Source organism: Mesoplodon mirus (assembly GCF_964341445.2).
Source record: "Mesoplodon mirus genome assembly, chromosome: 2".
In the NCBI taxonomy this organism is placed as follows: domain Eukaryota; kingdom Metazoa; phylum Chordata; class Mammalia; order Artiodactyla; family Ziphiidae; genus Mesoplodon; species Mesoplodon mirus.
In genome coordinates this window covers 166,454,628-166,478,227 of record NC_138977.1, presented here as the reverse complement: position 1 = coordinate 166,478,227, position 23,600 = coordinate 166,454,628, and the positions used below count along the sequence as shown (strand labels likewise).

The window sequence follows — 23,600 nt, the reverse complement described above, 5'->3', positions numbered from 1 at the left end:
TTGTGCCAGTATCATATTGTACTGTAGCCTTATAGTATAGTCTGAAGTCAGGGAGTCTGATTCCTCCAGCTCTGTTTTTTTCCCTCAAGATTGCTTTGGCTATTTGGGGTAATTTTTATCTCCATACAGATTTTAAGATTTTTTCTAGTTCTGTAAAAAATGCCATTGGTAATTTGATAGGGATTGCATTGAATCTGTAGATTACTTTGGGTAATATAATCATTTTCACAATATTGATTCTTCCAATCCAAGAACATGGTATATTTCTCCATCTGTTTGTGTCATCTTTGATTGCTTTCAACAGTGTCTTATAGTTTTCTGAGTACAGGTCTTTTACCTCCTTAAGTAGGTTTATTCCAAGATATTTTATTTTTTTGTTGCAGTGGTGAATGGATTATTTCCCTGATTTCTCTTTCTGATCTTTCATTGTTAGTGTATAGGAATGCAAGAGATTTCTGTGCATTAATTTTGTATCCTGCAAATTTACCAAATTCATTGACTAGCTCTAGTAGTTTACTGGTGGCATCTTTAGGATTCTCTATGTATAGTATCATGTCATCTGCAAACAGTGACAGTTTCACTTCTTTTCCAATTTGTATTCCTTTTATTTCTTTCTCTTCTCTGATTGCTGAGGCTAGGACTTCCAGAACTATGTTGAATAATAGTGGCAAGAGTGGACATCCTTGTCTTGTTACAGATCTTAGAGGAAGTGCTTTCAGTTTTTCACCATTGAGAATGATGTTTTGCTGTGGTTTTGTCATATATGGCCTTTACTATGTTGAAGTGGGTTCCCTCTATGCCCACTCTCTGGAGAGTTTTTATCATAAATTGGTGTTGAATTTTGTCAAAAGCTTTTTCTGCATCTGTTGAGATGATCATACGGTTTTTATTCTTCAGTTTGTTAATATGGTGTATCACATTGATTGATTTGCGTATATGAAGAATCCTTGGCAACTCTGGGACAAATCCTACATAATCATGGCGTATGATCCTTTTTAAGTGTTTTTGGATTCTGTTTGCTAGTATTTTGTTGAGGAGTTTTGTATCTATATTCATCATTGATACTGGTCTGTAATTTTCTTTTTTTTGTAGTATCTCTGTCTGGTTTTGATATGAGTGTGATGGTGGCCTCATAGAATGAGTGTGGGAGTGTTCCTTCCTCTGCAATTTTTTGGAAGCATTTGAGAAGGATGGGTGTTAACTCTTCTCTAAATGTTTGATAGAATTCACCTGTGAAGCCATCTGGTCCTGGACTTTTGTTTATTGGAAGATTTTTAATCACATTTTCAATTTCATTACTTGTGATTGGTCTGTTCATATTTTCTATTTCTTCCTGGTTCAGTCTTGGAAGGTTATGCATTTCTAAGAATTTGTCCATTTCTTCCAGGTTGTCCATATTATTGGCAAAGAGTTGCTTGTAGTAGTCTCTTAGGATGCTTTGTATTTCTGCGGTGTCTGTTGTAACTTCTTTTTCATTTCTAATTTTATTGATTTGAGTCCTCTCCCTCTTTTTCTTGATGAGCTTGGCTAAAGGTTTATCAATTTTGTTTATTTTCTCAAAGAACCAGCTTTTAGTTTTATTGATCTTTGCTATTGTTTTCTTTGTTTCTATTTCATTTATTTCTGCTCTGATCTTTATGATTTCTTTCCTTCTACTAACTTTGGGTTTTGTTTGTTCTTCTTTCTCTACTTCTTTTAGGCATAAGCTTAGATTGTTTATTTGAGATTTTTCTTGTTCCTTGAGGTAGGATTATATTACTATAAACTTCCCTCTTAGAACTGTTTTTGCTGCATCCCATAGGTTTTGGATTGTCGTGTTTTCATTGTCATTTTGTCTCTAGATATTTTTTGATTTCTTCTTTGAGTTCTTCAGTGATCTCTTGGTTATTTAGTAACATATTGTTTAGCCTCCATGTGCTTGTGTTGTTTATGTTATGTTCCCCTGTAATTTATTTCTAATCTCATAGTGTTGTGGTCAGAAAAGATGCTTGATATGATTTTAATTTTCTTAAATTTACCAAGGCTTGATTCGTGACCCAAGATATAATCTAACCCGGAGAATGTTCCATGTGCACTTGAGAAGAAAGTGTAATCTGCTGTTTTCAGATGGAATGTCCTATAAATATTAAATCTATCTGGTCTATTGTGTCATTTAAAGCTGTGATTCCTTATTAATTTTCTGTCTGGATGACCTGTCCATTGGTGTAAGTGGGGAGTTAAAGTCCCTCACTATTACTGTGTTACTATTGATTTCCTCTTTTATAGCTGTTAGCATTTGCCGTATGTATTGAGGTGCTCCTATGTTGGGTGCATATATATTTATAATTGTTATATCTTCTTCTTGGGTTGAACCCTTGATCATTATGTCGTATCCTTTCTTCTTTCTTATAACATTCTTTATTTTAAAGTCTATTTTATCTGACATGAGTATTGCTACTCCAGCTTTCTTTTGATTTCCATTTCATAGAGTATCTTTTTCCATCCCCTCACTTTCAGTCTGTATGTGTTCCTAGGCCTGAAGTGGGTCTCTTGCAGACAGCATATATATGGGTCTTGTTTTTGTATCCCTTCAGCAAGCCTGTGTCTTTTGGTTGGAGCATTTAATCCGTTCACATTCAAGGTAGTTATAGATATGTATGTTCCTATTTCCATTTTATTAATTGTTTTGAGTTTGTTTTTGTAGGTCCTTTTCTCTTCTTGTGTTTCCCAGTTAGAGAAGTTCCCTTAGCATTTGTTGTAGAGCTGGTTTGGTGGTGCTGAATTCTCTTAGCTTTTGCTTATCTGTAAAGCTTTTGACTTGTCCATCAAATCTGAATGAGATCCTTGCCGGGTAGAGTAATCTGGGTTGTAGTTTCCCCCTTTCATCACTTTAAATATATCGTGTCACTCCCTTCTGGCTTGTAGAGTTTCCATTGAAAAATCAGCTGTTAACCATAAGGGAGTTCCCTTGTATGTTATTTGTTGTTTTTCCCTTGTTGCTTTTAATAATTTTTCTCTGTCTTAATTTTTGTCAGTTAGATTACTATATGTCTCGGCATGTTTCTCCTGCCTGGGACTCTCTGCACTTCTTGGACTTGGGTGGCTATTTCCTTTCCCATGTTAGGGAGTTTTCGACTTTAATCTCTTCAAATAATTTCTTGGGTCCTTTCTCTCTCTCTTCTCCTTCAGGGACTCCTATAATGTGAATTGGTGCATTTAATGTTATCCCAGATGTCTCTTAAGCTGTCTTCATTTCTTTTCATTCGTTTTTCTTTATTCTGTTCAGCAGCAGTGTATTCCACCATTCTGTCTTCTAGGGCAATTATCCATTCTTCTGCCTCAGTTATTCTGGTATTGATTCCTTCTAGTGTATTTTTCATTTCAGTTATTGTATTGTTCATCTCTGTTTGTTTGTTCTTTAATTCTTCTAGGTGTTTGTTCTTTAATTCTTCTAGGTCTGTGTTAAACATTTCTTGCATCCTCTCGATCTTTGCCTCCATTCTTTTTCCGAGGTCCTGGACCATCTTCACTATGATTATTCTAAACTCTTTTTCTGGAAGGTTGCCTATCTCCACTTCATTTAGTTGTTTTTCTGGGGTTTTATCTTGTTCCTTCATCTGGTACAGAGTCCTCTGCCCTTTCATTTTGTCTATCTTTCTGTGAAAGTGGTTTTCACTCCACAGGCTGCAGGATTGTAGTTCTTCTTGCTTCTGTTGTCTGCCCTCTGGTGGATGAGGCTATCTAAGAGGCTTGTGCAAACTTCCTGATGGGAGGGACTGGTGGTGGGTAGAGCTGGGTATTGCTCTGGTGGGCAGAACTCAGTAAAACTTTAATCTGCTTGTCTGCTGATGGGTGGGGCTGGGTTCCCTCCCTGTTGGTTGTTTGTCCTGAGGTGACCCAACACTGGAGTCTACCTGGGCTCTTTGGTGGGGCTAATGGTGGACTCTGGGAGGGCTCACACCAAGGAGTACTTCCCAGAACTTCTGCTGCCCGTGTCCTTGTCCTCATGGTGAGCCACAGCCACCCTCTGCCTCTGCAGGAGACCCTCCAACACTAGCAGGTAGGTCTGGTTCAGTCTCCTATGGGGTCACTGCTCCTTCCCCTGGGTCCCAATGCACACACTACTTTATGTGTGCCCTCCAAGAGTGGAGTCTCTATTTCTCCTGGTGCTGTTGAAGTCCTGAAATCAAATCCTGCTAGCCTTCAAAGTCTGATTCTCTGGGAATTCCTCCTCCTGTTGCTGGACCCTGAGGTTGGGAAGCCTAATGTGGGGCTCAGAACCTTCACTCCAGTGGGTGGACTTCTGTGGTATAATTGTGCGCCACTTTGTGAGTCACCCATCCAGTAGTTATGGGATATGATTTTATTGTGATTGCACCACCCCCTACCATCTCATTGTAGCTTCTCCTTTGTCTTTGCATGTGGGGTATATTTTTTGGTAAGTTCTAGTGTCTTCCTGTCGATGACTGTTCAGCAGTTAGTTGTGATTCTGGCACTCTCACAAGAGGGAGTGAGTGCACGTCCTTCTACTCCACCATCTTGAACCAATCTCAATAAAAGATTTTTTAACATAGTAATATATTATTTAAAATTCTGTGGGGGAAATGGAATGAAGGAGTTAGAGAAGAAAAGGGAATGATGTGAAATTCTAACTGTTCAGGGAGAGTTTGTTTATTATTTTGAAACAGATAATGGTGGTTCTCAAATCAATATGCCATTTAGATTCCTTTGGATGCTTTAAAAGTGACATAAGAGTTTTATTTTAAAACATTAATATTTACAATATGACATCAATAAAATCTTTTGTAAATATTTAAAAGCATGATAAAGACTCTTGATGGCAAGTTACATATAAGCATCATTCTTGTAGTGATCATGGACAAAAGGGTTGGGAGTACACTGGCCTGAACTGGCTTTTCACTCTTGCCTCTCTCCTCCCATGATAAATAATTGCCCACTGTTGTAAAATTCCAGGGATAGAATGTAAATATGGAGTTGAGGGGTAAGGAGAGCATAGGATGGAAGCCAGCTTGACTTCAGTAGGAAAACTTGGAGAGGAGCAGAGGTAACAATCTTAAAGCCTTGAGAGGAAAAACGTAATGAGTGAGACAATCAGTTGGACTGTCCCCAACTTCTAACCTACTTCACTTGGATGTAAGAGCTTGGGATACCTTTTCAGCCTTAGCAAACCTCTGTCAACACATGACTTCCTCAGCAGTCAGGCAGGAAAAACTCAGCATTAGAAAAGGGCCTGAGGTCAGTGGTGGTTGTCCCTAGGGTATAAGAATGTGAGTGATTATTTTCTCCTATTTCCTTCTCCAGATTTTCTAATTTCATTAAATGGATGAGTATCATTTGTGGAAATTTTACTACACAAAATGGAGTTCAAAACAGGCTGAGAACTGCAAGCTCTGCCCTGAGTTCCAGCCCTAGCACTGCTGAGAGCTCACCTGTGCTGAGGGTCTGCAGGGAGTTCTTTGGTCAATTTCTTCATGGGTTTGGCTTGCTGCTCAATGCTACCACCCCAAAAAATCCAATTAATAATGTATAAAAATTTAAACAGACATTTTACTAAGATGATATACAAAAGGCTAACAAGCATATGAAAAAATACTCCATATCATTAATCACTAGGGAAATACAAGTTAAAAGCACAATGAAATACCACTGTATACACATTATAAAGGCTAAAATTGAAGACAGATAATATCAATTGTTGGCAAGGAAGTGAGAAACTGGAACTCTCACAAACTGTTGGTGGGAAAGTAAAATGATACAGCCAGTTTATAAAACAGATCAGCACTTTCTTATAAAGTTAAATATACATTTATCATATGACCCAGTTCATAGAAGCATTATTTATAATATCCCCAAACTGGAAATAATCCAAATATTCATCAACAGGTGGATGAATAAATAAAATGTAGTATACCCATATGATGGAATATAATTCAGCAGTAAAAAGGAAAAAAATGTGGATATATGCTACAATGCTTATAAATCTCAAAAACATGCTAAGTGAAAGAAGTCAGACACAAACCCCTACATATTATATGGTTCTATTCACATGAAATGTCTAGAAAAGGCCTATTTATAGGAATATAAAACAAATCACTGTTTGTCTAGGGCTGGGGGTGGGAGTGGCTGCAAACAGGCATAAAGGAACTTTTTGGGGTGATGAAAATGTTCTAAAACTGGATGGTGGCGATGGCTGCACAGGTCTACAAATTTACTAAAAATCATTGAATCGTATACTTACAATGGGTGAATTTTATGATATGCAAATTATACTTCAATAAATCTATTAAAAATGCAAGCTGTCTTATGTGATATGCAAAAGTGGGTGTTAAGTTGGTAGTTGCACATTTAGTCTGAAAGAAGCCCAGACTGGAGATAAAAGTTGGGGACTGCTCAGTTATACATACGATAGCTATATGATAGAATTTAAAGTCTTGAGATGACTGAGAGAATGAGTGTTGACAAAGAAAAGGGGACTGAGCACTGAGCTTGGGGGCTCCAAGATTTAGAGGCTGGGGTGTAAGAACTAGCAAGGAGATGGAGAGGTCCAGCCAGCAAGGGAGAAGGGAAACCAGGAGAGTGGTGTCCGGGGAGCCATGTACATAAGAGGAGAGAGTGTGAGCTGCAGGGAACGCGACTGAAAGTCAAGGATGGTAAAGATGAAGGACTGACTATAGAATTTAGCAAATGTGTGGTTCGTGGGGACCTCAACAAGGAGAATTTTGACAGGGAGGGGGATGTGAATTAGAGGAGTAGGTTCAAGATTGGAGCCAGGATGGGAACAGACGACTCTGGAGGAATTTTGCTATAAAGGAATTTTTGGGAAAATGTCTTTCCTTATAACTAATAATAATGATGGGTCTGTTTTATATTCTTTGTATTCGTTTATGAGATGGTCAGTCAGGTGGGGCACAAGAGGAGACAGAGGAGAGGCTCAGGAAACAAAGTTGATCATAAACTCTCAGGTTCTGCAGCCAAGGGGCAGGACATGCCACGCAGGGCACATGCAAAGACACCAGCGTGGTCAGGAGCAGAAGATAGGAGGGGCTGAGAGCTCAGCTCACGGCCTTTCTTGCGATTTCTGAGGGAAAGACAAGGCAGGGCAAGGTAAGCAGTTTAGGGTTGGTGGGTTTGAGTGGTTCTGGGGGGGGCTCTAAGCTATAGGGGTGGTCCCTAGTTGCCTGGTACCTGGCCCTGGGATGATCCAGGCAGAGGAATTTTGCTTCCTGGGGTTGTACTGATGCCGAAAGCTCAGGTTCTCTGCACTGGTGCCAGAACGAATCTGAGAGACAGAGTTTTGGGTGAAGTAGAAGAAGATAGCTTTATTGCTTTGCCAGGCAAAGGGGGCCACAGCAGGCTCCTGCCTCAAAAAACTATGTGTCCCAACCCCAGAGGATCTGATGAGAAGTTTTATAGCAATAGCTCAGGGGGGATGTTGTTGACAAGATTAGGATGTGTGAAGGGCTTGCACTCCCTTAATCTCATCTCAGGTGCTCAGTCTCCTAATCTTGAGCTTTTTTGGTCCCTTACGTCTTCCCTCAGGTGGTTTCTTGGCTGCTCTTCCGTTGATTACCAACAGTTTGAATATACACTTTGGAACTCAGGGACGGTCATGGAGGCTGGAGTCTTGCCTACAAGAAACAGGGGACAAAAAAGGCCTCCATGCCCAGGCATCCCACAGGGCCTCCGCTCAGTTTCAGTACTGGCCAGACATGTAGGGCTCTGGATTGGTTATTTTGCATTAAAGTCATGCTCCAGCCCTGGCTCTTTGCTATCTCTAACAATTGGCTACTGTCTCCCCAACCAGAAAGGTTTTTTTGTTTTTGTTTTTTGTTTTGTTTGTTTGTTTGTTTGGGTGCTTTTTTTTAAGATGTCAAAAATCATAATATCCAGAAAAAAATTGTATTGAATACAGCATACAATTTATTTTTACTTAGATAAATATTTTACTTAGCACTGTAATTTAGTCCCCCAAGTACCGCGTGAGGTAGTAAACTCCAGTGTTGGTGAACTTTTGATATTTCCTACATTCCCCAGTGTGCACCCTCTGACTAGAATGTTCTTTACTGCTGGGCTCCAAGGTAACTCCCAAGACCAACTCCTTTGGGCCATTCTCCTCTTGTCTTATACTGAACTTTATAACATTTGTTTCCTGGGTCAGTCTCTCCAGGTCTTGGTGACTTTTAAAATGTATGCCTAAAATAGGTGATCTATTTCCTTTCATTTGCATCAAATTTCACTGGATTCTGAACTTTATCTTCAACTAATACTGAGAAATTGGCTCTGAAATGATGCTTTAACCAGAGAAACTAACAGGAATGAATGGAAAACAGATGTCAATAATGAAGAAACTTATGTTCATAAGAAACTGCTTAACATTCAATAGTTCCTCCCTTAAGAGATGGTGCAAGTTGGAATCGTGGGGGAAATGTGTGTACTTTTTTCCTAGATGTTTATTTGATTGGGAGCTATGTCCCTATTCGGTGAAATGCTTTCTGTATTTGGAAAGTCATGACTATGTATATGTTTGAAAAGCAGATTAGAAGTCAAAGCTTTCAGTGCATGGATCTACACTGCTGTTCATCAGGGAGATGGCCCCTCTGGGCGTGTGCCTGGTGCAGTGCGGGAGGCCATGTCTTCTAGGGTGCTGGTGTCTGAGCATCTAACTACAGTCTGGACTTGACAACACTTGGAGCCCTGCAGGAATGCTATAGGATAGAGAGGGTCATGGGTTCAAGGGCAGAGGCTGGGGGGTGGTAGCACTGAGCAACAAGCCAAACCCATGAGAGGTTTGGGGAATGAACCATCAAGAGGGAGTCAAAGATTTGGATTCAGGTGAGCAGACTTGGTTGGAAGGATGTGGTGGGTGTGGTATGGGGGTAGTAAGTGAGCATACAGAAACCAGAGCATGGCCGTGAGTAAAATACAGAGAGCACTGTACCTTCCCTGGGCAACTGTAAACCATTCTCTTTAAAGACCAATCAGAGTTAAGATTTGCTGGTATAGAATGATGCTGTAGTGCAGCAATTAAGAACACGGGTTCACTTAGTATGATAATCTGAGGGAACTATATTCAATATCCTGGTTTATCAAACCATAGTGGAAAAGAATATGAAAAAGAATATATATATATAACAAACACTTTGCTGTATAGCAGAAATTAACACAACATTGCAAATCAACTGTACTTCAATGAAATAAATTTAAAAAAAAGAAAAAAAAAGAACACAGGTTCCTGAGGTCTGTAGACTGGAGTTTGAGTTCTGGCTCCACCACCTCTAGCTGTTGGTTCTCTCTGAACCTTAGTTTCCTAAATTATAAAACAATGCCTGATGACAGGACTGTTCTGAGTAATGTAATGCATGTAAAGACCTCAGCATGGTGCCAGCCATATCATAACACTCAAAAGAGGTAATTATTTTTGTTAGTTATTTAGCATCAAGTTCTTCCAGCTGGAGAAGGTGACTAGGTATGTGCCAGACCCTTTGTGAGGTGCTTTCTGTGTATCATCTGATTTCACTGTCATAACAGCTGCACGAAGCCAAGACTTTTATGATCCTCGTTTTTATCAATATAAACGAGGCTCCTGTGGCTGAGGGAGACTGGTCTGCTCCTCAAGGTCCCAGGACTGAAAGTAGTAATGAGTAGTAGTGAGTCTGATTTCAGTTTCTATGGGTTTCAAGGAATGTTTGCTGACTTGAAATGTTGTTTATTTCTCTTAATCTTGGGCAATGTACTGGGATATGAGTAAGAAAGAGAATGAGGAATCTTGATGGAAATCTTATCAGAAAGCTTTCTGTGTGCCTCAGAACATGGTATTAAGCTCTCAGGGTTCAAGGCTGTCAGATTTATGATCTGGTTTTCTCCCTCCCTCCCTCCCTTCCTTCCTTCCTTCCTTCCTTCCTTCCTCCCTCCCTCCCTCCCTTTCTTCCTTCCTTCCTTCCTCCCTCCCTCCCTCCCTTCCTTCCTTCCTTCCTTCCTCCCTTCCTCCCTCCCTCCCTCCCTCCCTTTCTTCCTTCCTTTTCTCTCTCTCTCTCTCTCTTTCTGAGGGAGAGGAGGATGCCTCAGGTAAACCAATAAGTGCTTAGAGAAGAAAAATACAATGAAATCATATGAGCTTAAAAAGTTCCACAGCTTTCTTAGCATAAACTTTCTTGCTTGGGATAGGGAAACCACCGAATCTGAGGTTTTTGCCTAGAAAAATGTAGGTAAGTAGCATTTATAAAATGGGCATGAGAGACAGCCTCTTGAACCATTTAGTAGTCTTAGCCCAAGTTGGGGGGGTGGGAGGTGCCAGGATGGTTCCACATATGAAAATCAATCAGTGTAATACACCTCATTACCGGAACAAAGGACAAACACCACATGATCATCTCAATTGATACAGAAAAAGCATTTGACAAAATTCAACATTCTTTTATGATAAAAAAACATTCGACAAACTAGGAATAGAAGGAAATTACTTCAACATGGTAAAGGCCATATATGAAAAGCCCACAACTTACATTATACTCAGTGGTGAAAAACTGAAAGCATCTCCTCTAAGATCAGAAACAAGGCAGGGATGTCCCCCCGCCCCCAACTTTACTTCTATTCAACATAGTACTAGAAATCCAAGCCAGAGCAATTAAGCAAGTGCTATAAACAGAATGTTTGTGTCCTCCCCGAATTCATATGTTGAAGTTTATGCCCCAGTGTGATGCTATTTGGAGATGGGGCCTTTGGGAGGTGATTAGGTCATAAGGGTGGAACTTTCATGAATGGGACTAGTTCCCTTATGAAAAAGACCCTAGGGCTTCCCTGGTGGCGCAGTGGTTGAGAGTCCGCCTGCCGATGCAGGGGACACGGGTTCGTGCCCCGGACCGGGAGGATCCCACATGCCGCGGAGCGGCTGGGCCCGTGAGCCATGGCCGCTGAGCCTGCGTGTCCGGAGCCTGTGCTCCGCAACGGGAGAGGCCACAACAGTGAGAGGCCCACGTACCACAAAAAAAAAAAAAAAAAAAAAAGACCCTAGAGAGCTTCTACGCTGCCCCTTCTACCATGTGAGAACACAGCAAGAAGATAGCCACTTATGAACCGAAAAGCAGGCCCTCCTTACCAGACACCAGATCTGCTGGTGCCTTTATCTTTGACTTTTCAGGCTCCAGAACTATGAGAAACAAAATTTCTGCTGCTTATAAGCCACCCAGTCTATAGTGTTTTATATTAACAGAGCAAACAGACTAAGACAGTAAGAAAAAGTTACAAAAGGTATCCAGATTGGGAAGGAAGAAGTAAAATTATCTCTGTTTGCAGAAGACATTGTCTTATGTAGAGAAAACCTTAAAGAGTCCCCTCCCACACACAAAAAATGTTAAAACGAATAAGCAAATTCAGCAAAGTTCCAGCACAGAAAATCAATATGTAAAATCAGGTGTGTTTCTATCCACTAACAGTGAAACATCTAAAAAGGAAGCTAAGAAAACAATTCCATTTACAATAGCATGAAAAGAGTAAAACACTTAAGAATTAACTTAACCAAAGAGGCAAAAGACTTGTATGCTGTAAACTATAAAAAACTGTTGAAAAAATTTAAAGAAGACACAAACAAATGGAAAGTCACTCCATGTTCATAGATTGGAAAACTTAATATTGTTAAAATGTCAATACTACCCAAGGCAATTAACAGATTTAATGCAATCCCTATCACAATCTTAATGGCATTTTTCTTATGAAAAGAAAAGTTCATCCTAAAACTCACATAGAATATTAAGTTTCCCTGAAATAGCCAAACCAGTTTTGAAAAACAACAGAATTGGAGGCTCAGGTGTCCTGATTTCAAAGCATATTATAAAGCTACATCCATTAAAGCAGTGTGGTACTGGCATAAAGACAGACATATAGACCAATGGGATAGAATAGAGAACCCAGAAGTAAAACCATGTGTATGTGGTCAAATAATCTTCAACAAGGATGCCAAGACCACTCAATGGGGAAAATACAGTACCTTCAATAAATGGTGTTGAGAAACTGGCTATCCATGTGCAAAAGAATGAAGTTGACCCTTACCTTACACAATAAACTCAGAAAGGATTAAAGACCTAAATGTGAGACCTAAAGTTATAAAACTCCTAGAAGAAAACACAGAGGAAATCTTCATGACATTGAGTTTGTTAATGACTTCTTGGATGTGACACCAAAAGCACAGGCAACAAAGGCAAACACAGACAAATGGGACCACCTCAGACTTAAAAACTTCTTCACACCAAAGGACACAACCAATAGAATACAAAGACCAACTGTGGAATGGGAGAAAATATTTGCAGTTCCCTTCGGATCTAATTTCCTTCTTCTTCCTCTTTCTCACTGTCTATCAACCACTCTGGTATCCTTGTTCCTTAAACACACCAAGCACACTCTTGCTTTAAGGCCACTTTCCTCAGGGGTCTCACATTTCCTTCAGGCCTCTGCACAAACATCTTCTCACTGGAGAGGGCTTCCCCTGATGACCTTTCATAAAACAGCAACACTCCTCTCGCCTCCACTGTAGTCCCGTCCAGCCAATTCTTTATGTTTCTCTGTAGCACTTCTCACCTCTGGCCATACTGTATATTTATCATATTTTTTTTGATTTGCTTTCTCTTTTTCCCTCTAACCCCCCAGCTGGAATATAAACTCTGTGGGGGGTATTAAGGCCTTTTATTCTTGTCCCTACTTTGCAGATAAAGAAACTGAAGTTTAAGGAGGTGGGGAAACTTGCCCAAGCAAGTAAGAAAGTAACAGGTATAGACTGGTACACACACTCGTCTGACGCCAAAGACCGAGGCCTTAACGGATACAACTGTACTGCTTTTATGTCACAAGCTTAATAAAGAGATGGGTGGAGAGCTTTCTGAGTGGGCACCAAAGCCTGGGAATGCCCAGGTGGCCACAAGGCATTCAGAGGCCAGTAGCAGTCAACCAGGGTGGAGGCATATTGGAGAAGAGTGGGAGTAGAATTGGAAAGGGCCAGATCACATAGGGTCTCAGAACTCAGAACAAATAAGAGTGTGGATTTTATGTGATGCTCATTACAGATTTCTGAGTATAGTTTTAAAGAAAGATGAATGTGGTGGTTTAAATATATGCCCATAAATTTCTTTGACACACCTCTCTTTAAAGGTGGAGCCAAATTTCCCTCTCCCTGAAGATGGGCTGGACTTAGTTTCCTGCTAAGTGGGTGGGTGATTTCCTAGGCAAGGTCCTATAAGACACGGCTGCTCCTGGACGCACTATTTTCTGCACACACTTGGGTGTTTTAGAGCCCTGTGTTTGGAGTCCTCTCCCATCAACACTCTACCACGGAGACACCTGCACATCCTCTATTACTTCTGCTCTGTACCTGGCCCTTCCTGTCTCAGGTCGAGACTCCTCGTGTTGCTCATTCCTTGCACTCTCGCTCTAACGTGTGCTGACATACTGAATGAGACCTATTCTGCTCTCTTGACCATATGGCTGACTTTCTGCTGGTCTTGACCTCTCGTTTCTAACTGATGCCTGTCTACCCAGGCTTCTAATCCATCAGGTGCCCCCACCTCACTCCCAGGGATTTTCTCTACATCTTGGTCCACCAGTGCTGCCAAATCAGCAACAGCCTCCAGCTCTGCCCTGAGCTGCCCAGCGACCGGCTGGTCATGACCTTGCTCAGGCAGGCACATCTTAGCCTTGTACTGTTCTTTCCTTCTTCAAATCATAAATTGTGTTTTTTATTTTTTCCTTTTGGGCTAATGCATAGATTGTCTATTATCTCACTCTAACACACCTTAGTTACTGTGTATTTATTTAAAATACTAGTGCATACTATTTACATATTTAAAATTGTGCACACTATTTAAAATATTTCCACATCCTTTTCTTGATTTGATCTTTACAATCACCCCCATGGTGACAGTGAAGAGTATTTCCCCCATTTTAGGAAGAAGGAAAGAATTCACTTTTCATTATGCTACAGAGCCTTTATTACTGGCCATGCTCTCTGACATTTTTTTTTCTCTTGATTTTAAAACAACTACTTAAATATTCAATAGTTGTGCTATGGACGGAATTGTGTCTCCACAAAATTCATACACTGAAGCCCTAACCCTCAATGTGACTATATTTGGAGACAGGGCCTCTAAGGAGGTAATGAAGGTTAAACGAGGTTATATGGTGGGGCCCTATTATAATAGGATTAGCATTCTTATAGGAAGAGACACCAAAGTGAGCACACAGGGAGATGCCAGCTGCCTACAAGCCAGGAAGAGAGGACTCACTGGAAAGTGACCACACGGGCACCCTGATCTTAGACTTCCAGCCTCCAGAATTGTGAGAAAATAAATGTCTGTTGTTGGAGCCACCCAGTCTATGGTATATTTTGTTACGGCAGCCTGAGCACACTAAGACAAACTGTAATCTTCAATAATGAATAATTTTACCCATTTAGAAAATGAAGCAACTATATGGGATAAAGTTTGGTTCTACTTTACTAATTTGTAACAGTTCTACTGTGTTATTGCTCTTGGATGGGAACCACATTTTTCTTAGGGTTGGACTTCAGATGAACTTGCTTCCAAAGCCCTCTAATTTCCAATAGTTACTTTATTCCCCAGCTCAGCTGCAGAAAAATAGAGTAATAATTATGTAATAATTATGTAACAATTGAAAAGTGTAACACGCCTTCTTCTCTGATCTAATCCACTGTTCAAGAGAAGCAACAAGTGAGGGGTAATAATTTTCCCTACAATGAGCAGAGAATGAATGATGGTCACTGTGATGGGGAAAAGTAATGCTGTAAAATACAGGCCACAGTTCCTGGAGGGGGAAGGGAGTGTGTGTGTGTGTGTGTGTGTGTGTGTGTGTGTGTGTGTTGGGGGGTGGGCTGAGGGATGGATAAGAGAAGGGGTCCTTGAGGGGCAGGATCTCCGAGAGCCTCAGAAACATCCTCAGGTTTTCCAACATCTGATTCTAGTACTATTTCATTGATAAATATGCCTTCCTATTTCACCCACCCTGGAATGTCTACCTATTTGATTATTTGCACCATTTCTATTTCAATGAATGCTTCAAAATTCTGTGGTTATGTAAATATGTCCTGGGGTTGTGTCCTGTCTCCCAGAGAGAGGTGAACTTAGAAATTGCCTAGAATTGGGGTAAAATGCTGTGGAGGGCGGTGGACGTGTACAAAAAATAATACCCATGCAAAATCCCCACGATTCTCTGTGCTGATCCCAGGAGGCAATTAATAATGGTTGACAGAACTTACTCCGTGGGCCTCGTCGGCTCGTCATGCCCAGGAGGTGAGTGTCAGAACCCTCCTGCACGGGCTCCTGCTGGTCGTCTGGATGGGATTTTTTAGACACCATTTCCTTGGGGCCAGCAACCGATAGCTGTGGGCAGATGGTCAGAGGTTGTGAATCTCAGGGCTTCGGTTGACTCAGATGCTATCTCAGGATGAGGTGGGTCACTTAGCAAGGGGACAGGCCTTAATCCTCTTCAGATCTAGATAACTGTGGTCTGTGTCACCTGAGTCACTGCGGTCATGATCACCTATCCCCACAGGAAGCAGTGTTGATCCTGATTTTCTCTAAGAGGTTTCTTGGGGAGATGACCCAGGTGGCGCAGTGACTTCCCTGGTGGCGCAGTGGTTAGGAGTCCGCCTGCCAATGCAGGGGATGCAGGTTCGTGCCCTGGTCTGGGAAGATCCCACATGCCACAGAGCAACTAAGCCCATGTGCCACAACTACTGAGCCTGTGCACCTAGAACCCATGCTCCACAACAAGAGAGGCCACCGCAATGAGAAGCCCACGCACTGCAATAAGGAGTGGCCCCCCACTCACCACAACTAGAGAAAGCCCGTGAGCAGCAGCGAAGACCCAACGCAGCCAAAAAATAAAATAAAGAAATGAATTTAAAAATAAATTTAAAAAAATGAATATTTTCACTTTTTCTAGGTTTAATGTGTAGAGCTCTGTAGAAGTTTGGAGGAAAAGAGAAACAGGAAAATCACAACCAAACTATTTGATCCCAGCTCCAACTCATTTGGAAATAGCTGTCAAAGTGTCACTGGTTAATCCAGGGCAAAGAACAGCCTCTGGTTCCTTCCCCAAACTCTCAGAGGAGGGCAGACTGGTGAGCAGAAGTGGAAGTGGAGGCCCCAGGTGAGTGATGGCCTTTGGGCCAGACAAAGGCTTGCCTCCAAACTCAGATTTACCATGGGACTCGAGCGAGTTATTGAACTTCCTAACTTCCTTCCTCACCCGTAAAAGAAGGGAAATAAAAATAGCCCATTCACTGAGATGCTGCTATGTATAGTCACTTTGTAAAGCACAGACAGTCTGACTTAAATAAATGGCCTGGAGTGGACCTGAGGCATTTGACTTAAAAAAAAAAAATCCCCAAGTGATTCTGAAGTGCCGCAGGGGTTAAGAAACACTATCCAGATTTCTCACAAAGCTCCAAAGACTGCATGCTCGTTTTCTGATCAGGGCTCTTTGTGCAGTTCAAGGAATGAGATGATGTCTCAGGAAAGCGCCACACCTAGGACACAGAAAGTGCCTTCTCCTTTCCATCCCTGCTCCTTTCTCCCGGTTAGTCCAAGCTCCACGCCCCTGGCACTGGTCACCATTGCTTACTGTGCCTGTGGCCTTGGAGCTAAGGACTTGAGCTCTTTCCATTTGTACTGGCTCATCTGACGCCTCGTTGGGCCCCGTGGCCCCGGCTGCAGAGCCCCCCGCTGACCCTGCAGGAAGGGGTTAAAGTCCCTGAGTGGCCGGAGGGCCCAGCCACAATGCCAGGTAGCACCTCCAGCCGCCCTGGGCCCTCCCCTGGGCCACTCCATCCCAGCTACAGAGAAGGAGTTTCCTTGGCCCAGCTTGTCCCAACGGGATTGTGCTGGGCGAGGGGAGAGCTGAAAAGGGGTTTCTCCCCTGACTTCGGCTCCCCTGGTGCCCTCCCCACCGCCCCGGCCCCCCCTCTCCAGGCGGCCCCATCACGTGGCTGCCGGCTCAAAATGGCGCTCCTTCCTCCTCCCTCCCCTGCTGGCATCTGGATTATTCCAAGCCGATCGCCCCTCCGCAAAATCTTCCCGGCCTCCTTTCCCAGGTCGTCTATTTACCTGGAGAAGGTGGACCTTGCATAGAGATGCTCACGGCCAAGGAGGGCAACTTCGGCAGAGGGCAGAGCCGGGGGAGGGACTGCCAGCAGGCCCGGAAGATGGGGATTGGCCTCGGTTCAGACTGAGGCAGAATTTGGGCTTGGAGCTGGGAAAGTGGAAGTTCCCTGAGATTTGTAATCCTGCACTGCCATCTACCGCTGGTCTTAGTTTATGGCCTGATGACAGCACTAAAGGGGCTCATTTCAGCATTTCTAAACTTCTCTCTCAGGGGATGGGAAAAACCTTGGAGGAAACATGCTCCAAATACTGCCCATGGCTTCATGGTGAGGGTCATCCGTGAGGCCCCACATAGGGTCCTTCACCTGGACCATCCACCGGCATCCCTGCCTCTCCTAGAGAAGGCCAAGTGCTTGTACCCATAGGAGGCTGTATGGCCTCTTGGGGTGCAGTGAGCTGTTAACTGACAGCCCAGTAGACAGACAAATGCTTCTGTCACTCCCTACCTGCTTCTTTCCTTTTTGCCTTGGAACCTTCGCGGTCTTCTTCTGTCTTCCCTCATCTGCATCCTCACTGTCTTCAATGAACTCCTTTGTTAAGATGCAAAAGGAAGAGTTATCTCTTAGTGTGTGTGTGTAAATTGGGAAAAAATGATAAGTGAGGAAGAGGAGTGGGATTTCTAGGTGTTAAAATGACTGTCTTGTCCTGGAGCCTCCACCCACTAAAGCTGAGTGTGAGCGAAGGGACAGTGGACAGACATCACCATCTACTCTTCTCAAAAGTTGTATCCAAATGGAAAGATGGTCAATGATATGGTGTTGGAGCTTCCATCGACCCAGGTGCTCATTCATGCCTAGGGCATTTATGGACTGCTGACTGTGTTCCAGGCCTTGGGCACACAGAGGTACCGGAGGTGACTTCCCTCAAAAGTCATAATCTAATGAAGGCCACGAACAAGTGAATCTGCCAGGACTGATGTACTGACCCGGATGGAGGCCTCTGGCCCAGGACGATATCAGAATCACACTAGGGGCTTCCAGGGTTGGACTTCTCTGCCCTCCAGCCTTACTATCAGGTAGAGAATAATGAGGATACGTGTTAAATCACTGTGGAAGTTTGTATTTAATGCAAATTTTTTCAGGTCTTTTTGAAAAGGGAGAAATCCTTTTTGTGTTTTGTTCTGTTTTAAATTTTTCTTGGAGTATAGTTGATTTACAATGTTTTGTTAGTTTCAGGTGTACAGAAAGTGAATCAGTTATGCATATGTCTACTCTTTTTTCAGATTCTTTTCCCATATGGGTCATTACAGAGTATTCAGTAGAGCTCCCTGCGCTATACGGTAAGTTCTTATTAGTTATCTATTTTATATATAGTAGTATGTGTATGTCTATCCCAGTCTCCCAATTTATTCCTCTCCCCCTCCCTTATCCCCGGGTAACCATAAGTTTGTTTTCTACATAGGTAACTCTACTTCTGTTTTGTAAATAAGTTCATTTGTATCCTTTTTTTTAGATTCCACATATAAGCAGTATCATATGATTTGTCTTTCTGTGTCTGACTTACTTCACTCAGTATGACTATCTTTAGGTCCATCCATGTTGCTGCAAATGGCATTATTTTGTTCTTTTTTATGGCTGAGTAATATTTCATTGTATATATTACCACATCTTCTTTATTCATTCCTCTGTTGATGGACATTTAGTTTGCTTCCATGTCCTGGCTATTGTAAATAGTCCTGCAATGAACATTGGGGTGTATGTATCTTTTCAAATTAAGATTTTTTCTGAGTATATGCCTAGGAGTGGGATTGCTGGGTCATATGGTATTACTATTTTTAGTTTTTTAAGGAACCTCCATACTGTTTTCCATAGTGGCTGTACCAATTTACATTCCCACCAACAATGTGGGAGTGTTCCTGAAAAGGAAGAAATCCTTTAACAGTGCCAACTTCGTTTCTTTTCCCATATTATGCTTTCTAAAGTTTTAGTCATAAAATGTTAGAGCTGAAGCCTCTTAAGTTTGAAGCTTTAAAGTTTTCTAGTTTGAGTTTTACAAACCAGGGCACAAGTACCTCGGGGTATAAAAGAAGTTGCAAGATAAATCCAGAACCTCTTCTGGTGTACCGGATTTATTAGACTTTTTTTTTTCTAAAATTGGGAAATTTTTGTTTTTATGCTGAAACAAACTTGGAACACAAAGCATGGGTTTTCATCATATAAGATTTCAAAAAAATGGCATGCAGGTTGCTGGGCTAGGCTTCAACCACTCATCAGTGCCCTTGGCCATCTGTTTAGGGAAGACCTGAGTTTCAGCTGCAGAGGAGGGAACTGAGGTCCCAACCAGGGTGTGGGCGTGGCTTGGGCTTTTTCTTTGTCTAAGGGACCTGATCACTCTGAATCATCCTCTGGGTGCAAGCCCCACCCTCACTCAGGCCTCCTTCTTCAGAGCCTATCAGGATTTAGATAAGATGATGATATTGAGGTGTGCAACTGTGGCTCTTAATTCAAGTCTAAATTCTTATTGGCTTAGAATGGACTTGTGAGAAATATACATCAAGCTTTTTTTTTTTTTTTTGGCTTTCCAATAATGTTTTGATTCTCTGTCAATGGAAAACTCTCCAGTAGGACCTCAAATTAGACTGAATGTGAACTCCAGGAGAGCTCAGAGTTTTCTTCACTTCTTTATTCCCAGGGACCAGAGGCACAATAAATATTTGTTGTGTGAATGAATGAGCACAGGTAGATGTAGGTAAGTTGTCAGTACTTGATATCTTGCTTAAAGTTAATCTGTGTGGTTTCATCTGGGTTCCTTCAGGCTTTTTGAAGTTCCTATTGGAAATAGCATATTGTCCCCATTTCTGCCTCTAGGGTCTCAAGTTACTGAGCCCTAGAGCCAAGAGAGAAGCAAGGATTGAGAGGAATACTTTCTCTTCTGTTCGGAGGTCTCTGGTCTCCAAACTGGAGAAGCCTTTGCTCCTCTGGTCCAGGCAGTGTTTAATGATGTTTTGCACAAAATAAGTTAGAAATTGCAGGACTCCATGAGAATTTTATAAGTGGTTATAATCTACAGTTATTGTCCTCATTTTGAATTTCTTTAGAAATCAATGTGCTTTACTGAAAAAGAATGAATCTATGTATATGTATAAGTGAATCACTTTGCTGTATACCTGAAACTAACACAACATTGTAAATCAACTATAATCCAAAAAAAAAAAAAAAAAGACATCAATGTGGTTCAGTAGAACTGGAGCCTTTAGGTGGTAACTCAGAACTGCTGTCTGTTGGAATTCATGAAATGGTGACAAAGCAGCTTCAGAGCCCTCAATCCTGGAGCACCTGCAGGGCTGCATGCACCCCTCTTCTCCTCTGTGTGCCCAAGGTAGCACCTTCTGCATGCAGTAGGTGTGCAATAAATGCTCATTGCTGGCCTAACTTCCTCACTCACCAACACGTGTGACATGAGCATGCACACACAAAGATACATCCCTTGGAGACATCTGAGCCATCACTCACCTCTGTAATTATTTTCACTTTTTCCTCCTTGGGCTTCATTCTAGCTGTGATGGCTCCTCCCTGACAGGCAAAGACCAAAGAAGAAGTCAGACCCTTTGAACACAGTGAAACGTCTTTCTTCTTATTACTGATAAAGCTGAAGCTGACCTTGATGGTTAGTGAAGTGTTTGAACTGAGTAGATGTTGCATCCACAAGGAATGCATTCTTAGGCCCCAGGATTGGTGGACATGAGCCCCAGAGGGGAAGGAAGGAGGCTGGACCCTCTGTCCCCATGAGCCTGTCAAAGAGCTTGGCTTTCCTGTGTAGGAGGTGGAAGCCAGGAGAAGGTTCTGCCCTTGGTGTCAGATGACCCTGGTAGGAATCCAACTCCTGAAGGACTATTTCACAGCCTCTCCTCTCCACTCAAACCTTCACCTTCCCAACCCCCTTCATTCTCTACCCTTGGCCTTTGTTCTCATCTCAAGAGCAAAGAGATAAAGCCAGAGATGGACCCTCCCCCATCCCCATCCCCCTGTCTCACCCCACTGAGTCATGTCACCCCCTCTGCTTCCACTTGCTCCTGTGGTCTGTCCCTGCTTCCATCTAGACCAGGGTTTCTGCCTGGGCACTTCTCCCACCCCCTCCAGGGCCTTGATCTGGACAGTTTCCCCCTTTCACCTGCATAGTCATTTCTTCCTGCTCTTTTGGTTTATTCCTATCCATGTACAAAGGCCCCTTCCTTAAAAAACTCTCTCTGGGCTTCACATCTCTTTCTAGCTGTTGCTCAGTTGTTCAACCTTCTGAAAGAAAAATCCTCAAACTCTCTCTTTCCAAATCAGTTTTTTGAACCTAGCGCTCCCTGGAACTGCTCTTGCCAGCATCTCCAAGGACCCCCGCATCACCACATCTTATGATCAGTCCTCAGCCCTCACCTTAGTTGCCCTGTCAGAGGCGTTTAGTAATGAAAGTGACCAGTTGCTTTCTTTTTCTTGAAATATCTTCTTCACTTGGCTTCTCAGACATGCTCTCTCCTGGTTCTCCCCCTACCCACTGCTTCTCCTCCTCAGATTCCTCGGCTGGTTTCTTCTCATCTTCCGAGCACCACATGTGACAGTGCCTGGGGCTCAGCCTTGCCTCATTCCCTTGGTGAGATCGTCCTGTCTCTTGGCTTTAAATACTGTCAATCTACTGATGCTCCCTTAATTTACACCCAGGGCCCAAACGTCTCCCCAGAACTCCAGACTCAAATATCCAAGCGCTTGATGGACACCTTCCCTTGGCTTAACATGCCCCAAATGAAGCTCCTTGTCATCACCCCTGAATCTGCTTGTCCTGCAACCTTCCTTGTTGCAATACACAGAACTCTATGTTTTTCCCAGGCCAGAAACCTGGGAGTCATTCTTGAATCCTCTCTGGCTCTCACATGACACACCACATCCAATCCATCAGAAACCCTGCCGTCTTCACCTTCACATTACATTGACAATCCCACCACCTTTAAGCAGCTCACTGTTACCACCCTGGTCCAGTATCATTGTCTCTCAGGGTTTTTTGTAAGAGTCTTCTGACGTCTTTGCTTCCCACCGCACTTACCTACAATCCATTCTCTGTATTGAAGCCAGAGTGAATTGTTTAACATATAAGTGAGATCATGTCCTTCCTCTGCTCAAAATTCTCCAGTGACTTCCTCCTCTTAACAGAGTTAAATCCGAAATCCTTCAATGGCCTACAAGCCCCTCCATGATCTGCCCTTGAATCTTCTTGCCTCAGGGCCTTTGCAGTTGCTCTGCCTAGAACTCTCTTTCCCAAGACATCTACCCTGTTCTCTCTCTTTTCGTTTCCTTCAGGACTGCTCGGATTTCATTTTATCAGAGAGATCTTCCCTGAACACTCACAGTACAATGATAATCTCGCACCCTCACCTTCCTGGAGCTCCATAACCACCTTACAGCAATTTCTTTTTCCATAGTACTTATCACCAGTTAACATACATATTTATTTGTTACTGTCTGCCCATTCTCATTAAAATATAAGCTACAAGAGGGCAGGAACATTTGCTCATTGTTTAGCCCCAGAGCCTAGGACTATGGCTCCCAGTAGACACAATAAATTTTGTTGAATGAATGACTAAATTACTCTTTATTGGCTGTGTCTTCCTTGGCCACATTCTGAAGACCTTCAAAGCTTCATCGTCCTCCTTGGGCTGCTGTGAAGATTAAATGAGAGACATGGGGAGCAACAGCAGAGCTGACAAATCATAAGCCCTTCTAATAGCTATGGAATCTGAATCTTAACTGGGACTTCGTCATGTAAGCAGCTCATCTGAAGCCTTCAAGGTTTCATTTACCCTAACGGAGAATTAGCACCTTAAAGGGAAATAAAGCATCTGAAATTCTATTGTCTCCAGTCCAGAACTCCTCCCAGGCTGTAAAATATGGAGGAAAGGAAATGGTGAAAGCAGCTAAGATATTAAAAGGGTGAGGAGGTAATCTAGAGAGAATCAGGGGGCAGATAATAAAAATAAAATTCTACAGGGCAAGGGAGCTCCCTGAAACAGTGGTAATTATGAAGTGGAAAAAAAAAGAACTGTGAAATATTTTAATAACTAAAAAAAAAAAAAGATTCTCAACAAGTTAAAAAATGTTACATGGAAAGAAACAGAAGCAGAAAGTGAAAAATGTAATGGGGTTGATTTTTTTCTCCTCATTTTTTCCTGATCATTACCTTTGAATGAGTTTCTAAGGAAATCAAATGACATCAAAATTTATCTTTTTATGAGCACTGTTGCTAAGAAAACAAATCAATACTCTGCAACTTTAATATGCAGCTTGTCATCATCATGTACATTGAGTGTTTGTTAATATATTCCTATTGGCAACATCAAAATAAGAGCCGTGATTTACTGCAGATTAATTTTGTTCTCTCTCTAGATATACGTTATCACTCTGGCTCACAAAAACACTTCCAGCTTAGTAGCATATGCCTCAATTTGCGCATGTGGAA

General features: G+C 42.2%; 1 protein-coding gene across 3 annotated transcripts in view; it reads right to left on the bottom strand.

Moving 5' to 3' along the window:
• Positions 1-23,600, bottom strand: part of CC2D2A (coiled-coil and C2 domain containing 2A) — a 136,776-nt gene that overhangs the window by 110,883 nt on the left and 2,293 nt on the right. Inside the window, exons 1-4 of one of the 3 annotated variants that reach the window (XM_082629877.1) lie at positions 22,734-22,753; positions 20,618-20,677; positions 17,612-17,695; positions 15,257-15,380 (exon numbers count right to left, since the gene is read on the bottom strand). In XM_082629877.1, coding sequence (XP_082486003.1) covers positions 15,257-15,380; positions 17,612-17,695; positions 20,618-20,656 — 247 coding nt within the window. In that variant the 5' untranslated portion in view covers positions 20,657-20,677; positions 22,734-22,753. Of the gene's footprint in view, positions 1-15,256; positions 15,381-17,108; positions 17,215-17,611; positions 17,696-20,617; positions 20,678-22,733; positions 22,754-23,600 lie in introns of those variants that run through there. The other 2 variants (XM_082629876.1, XM_082629878.1) reach the window with 2 other exon arrangements.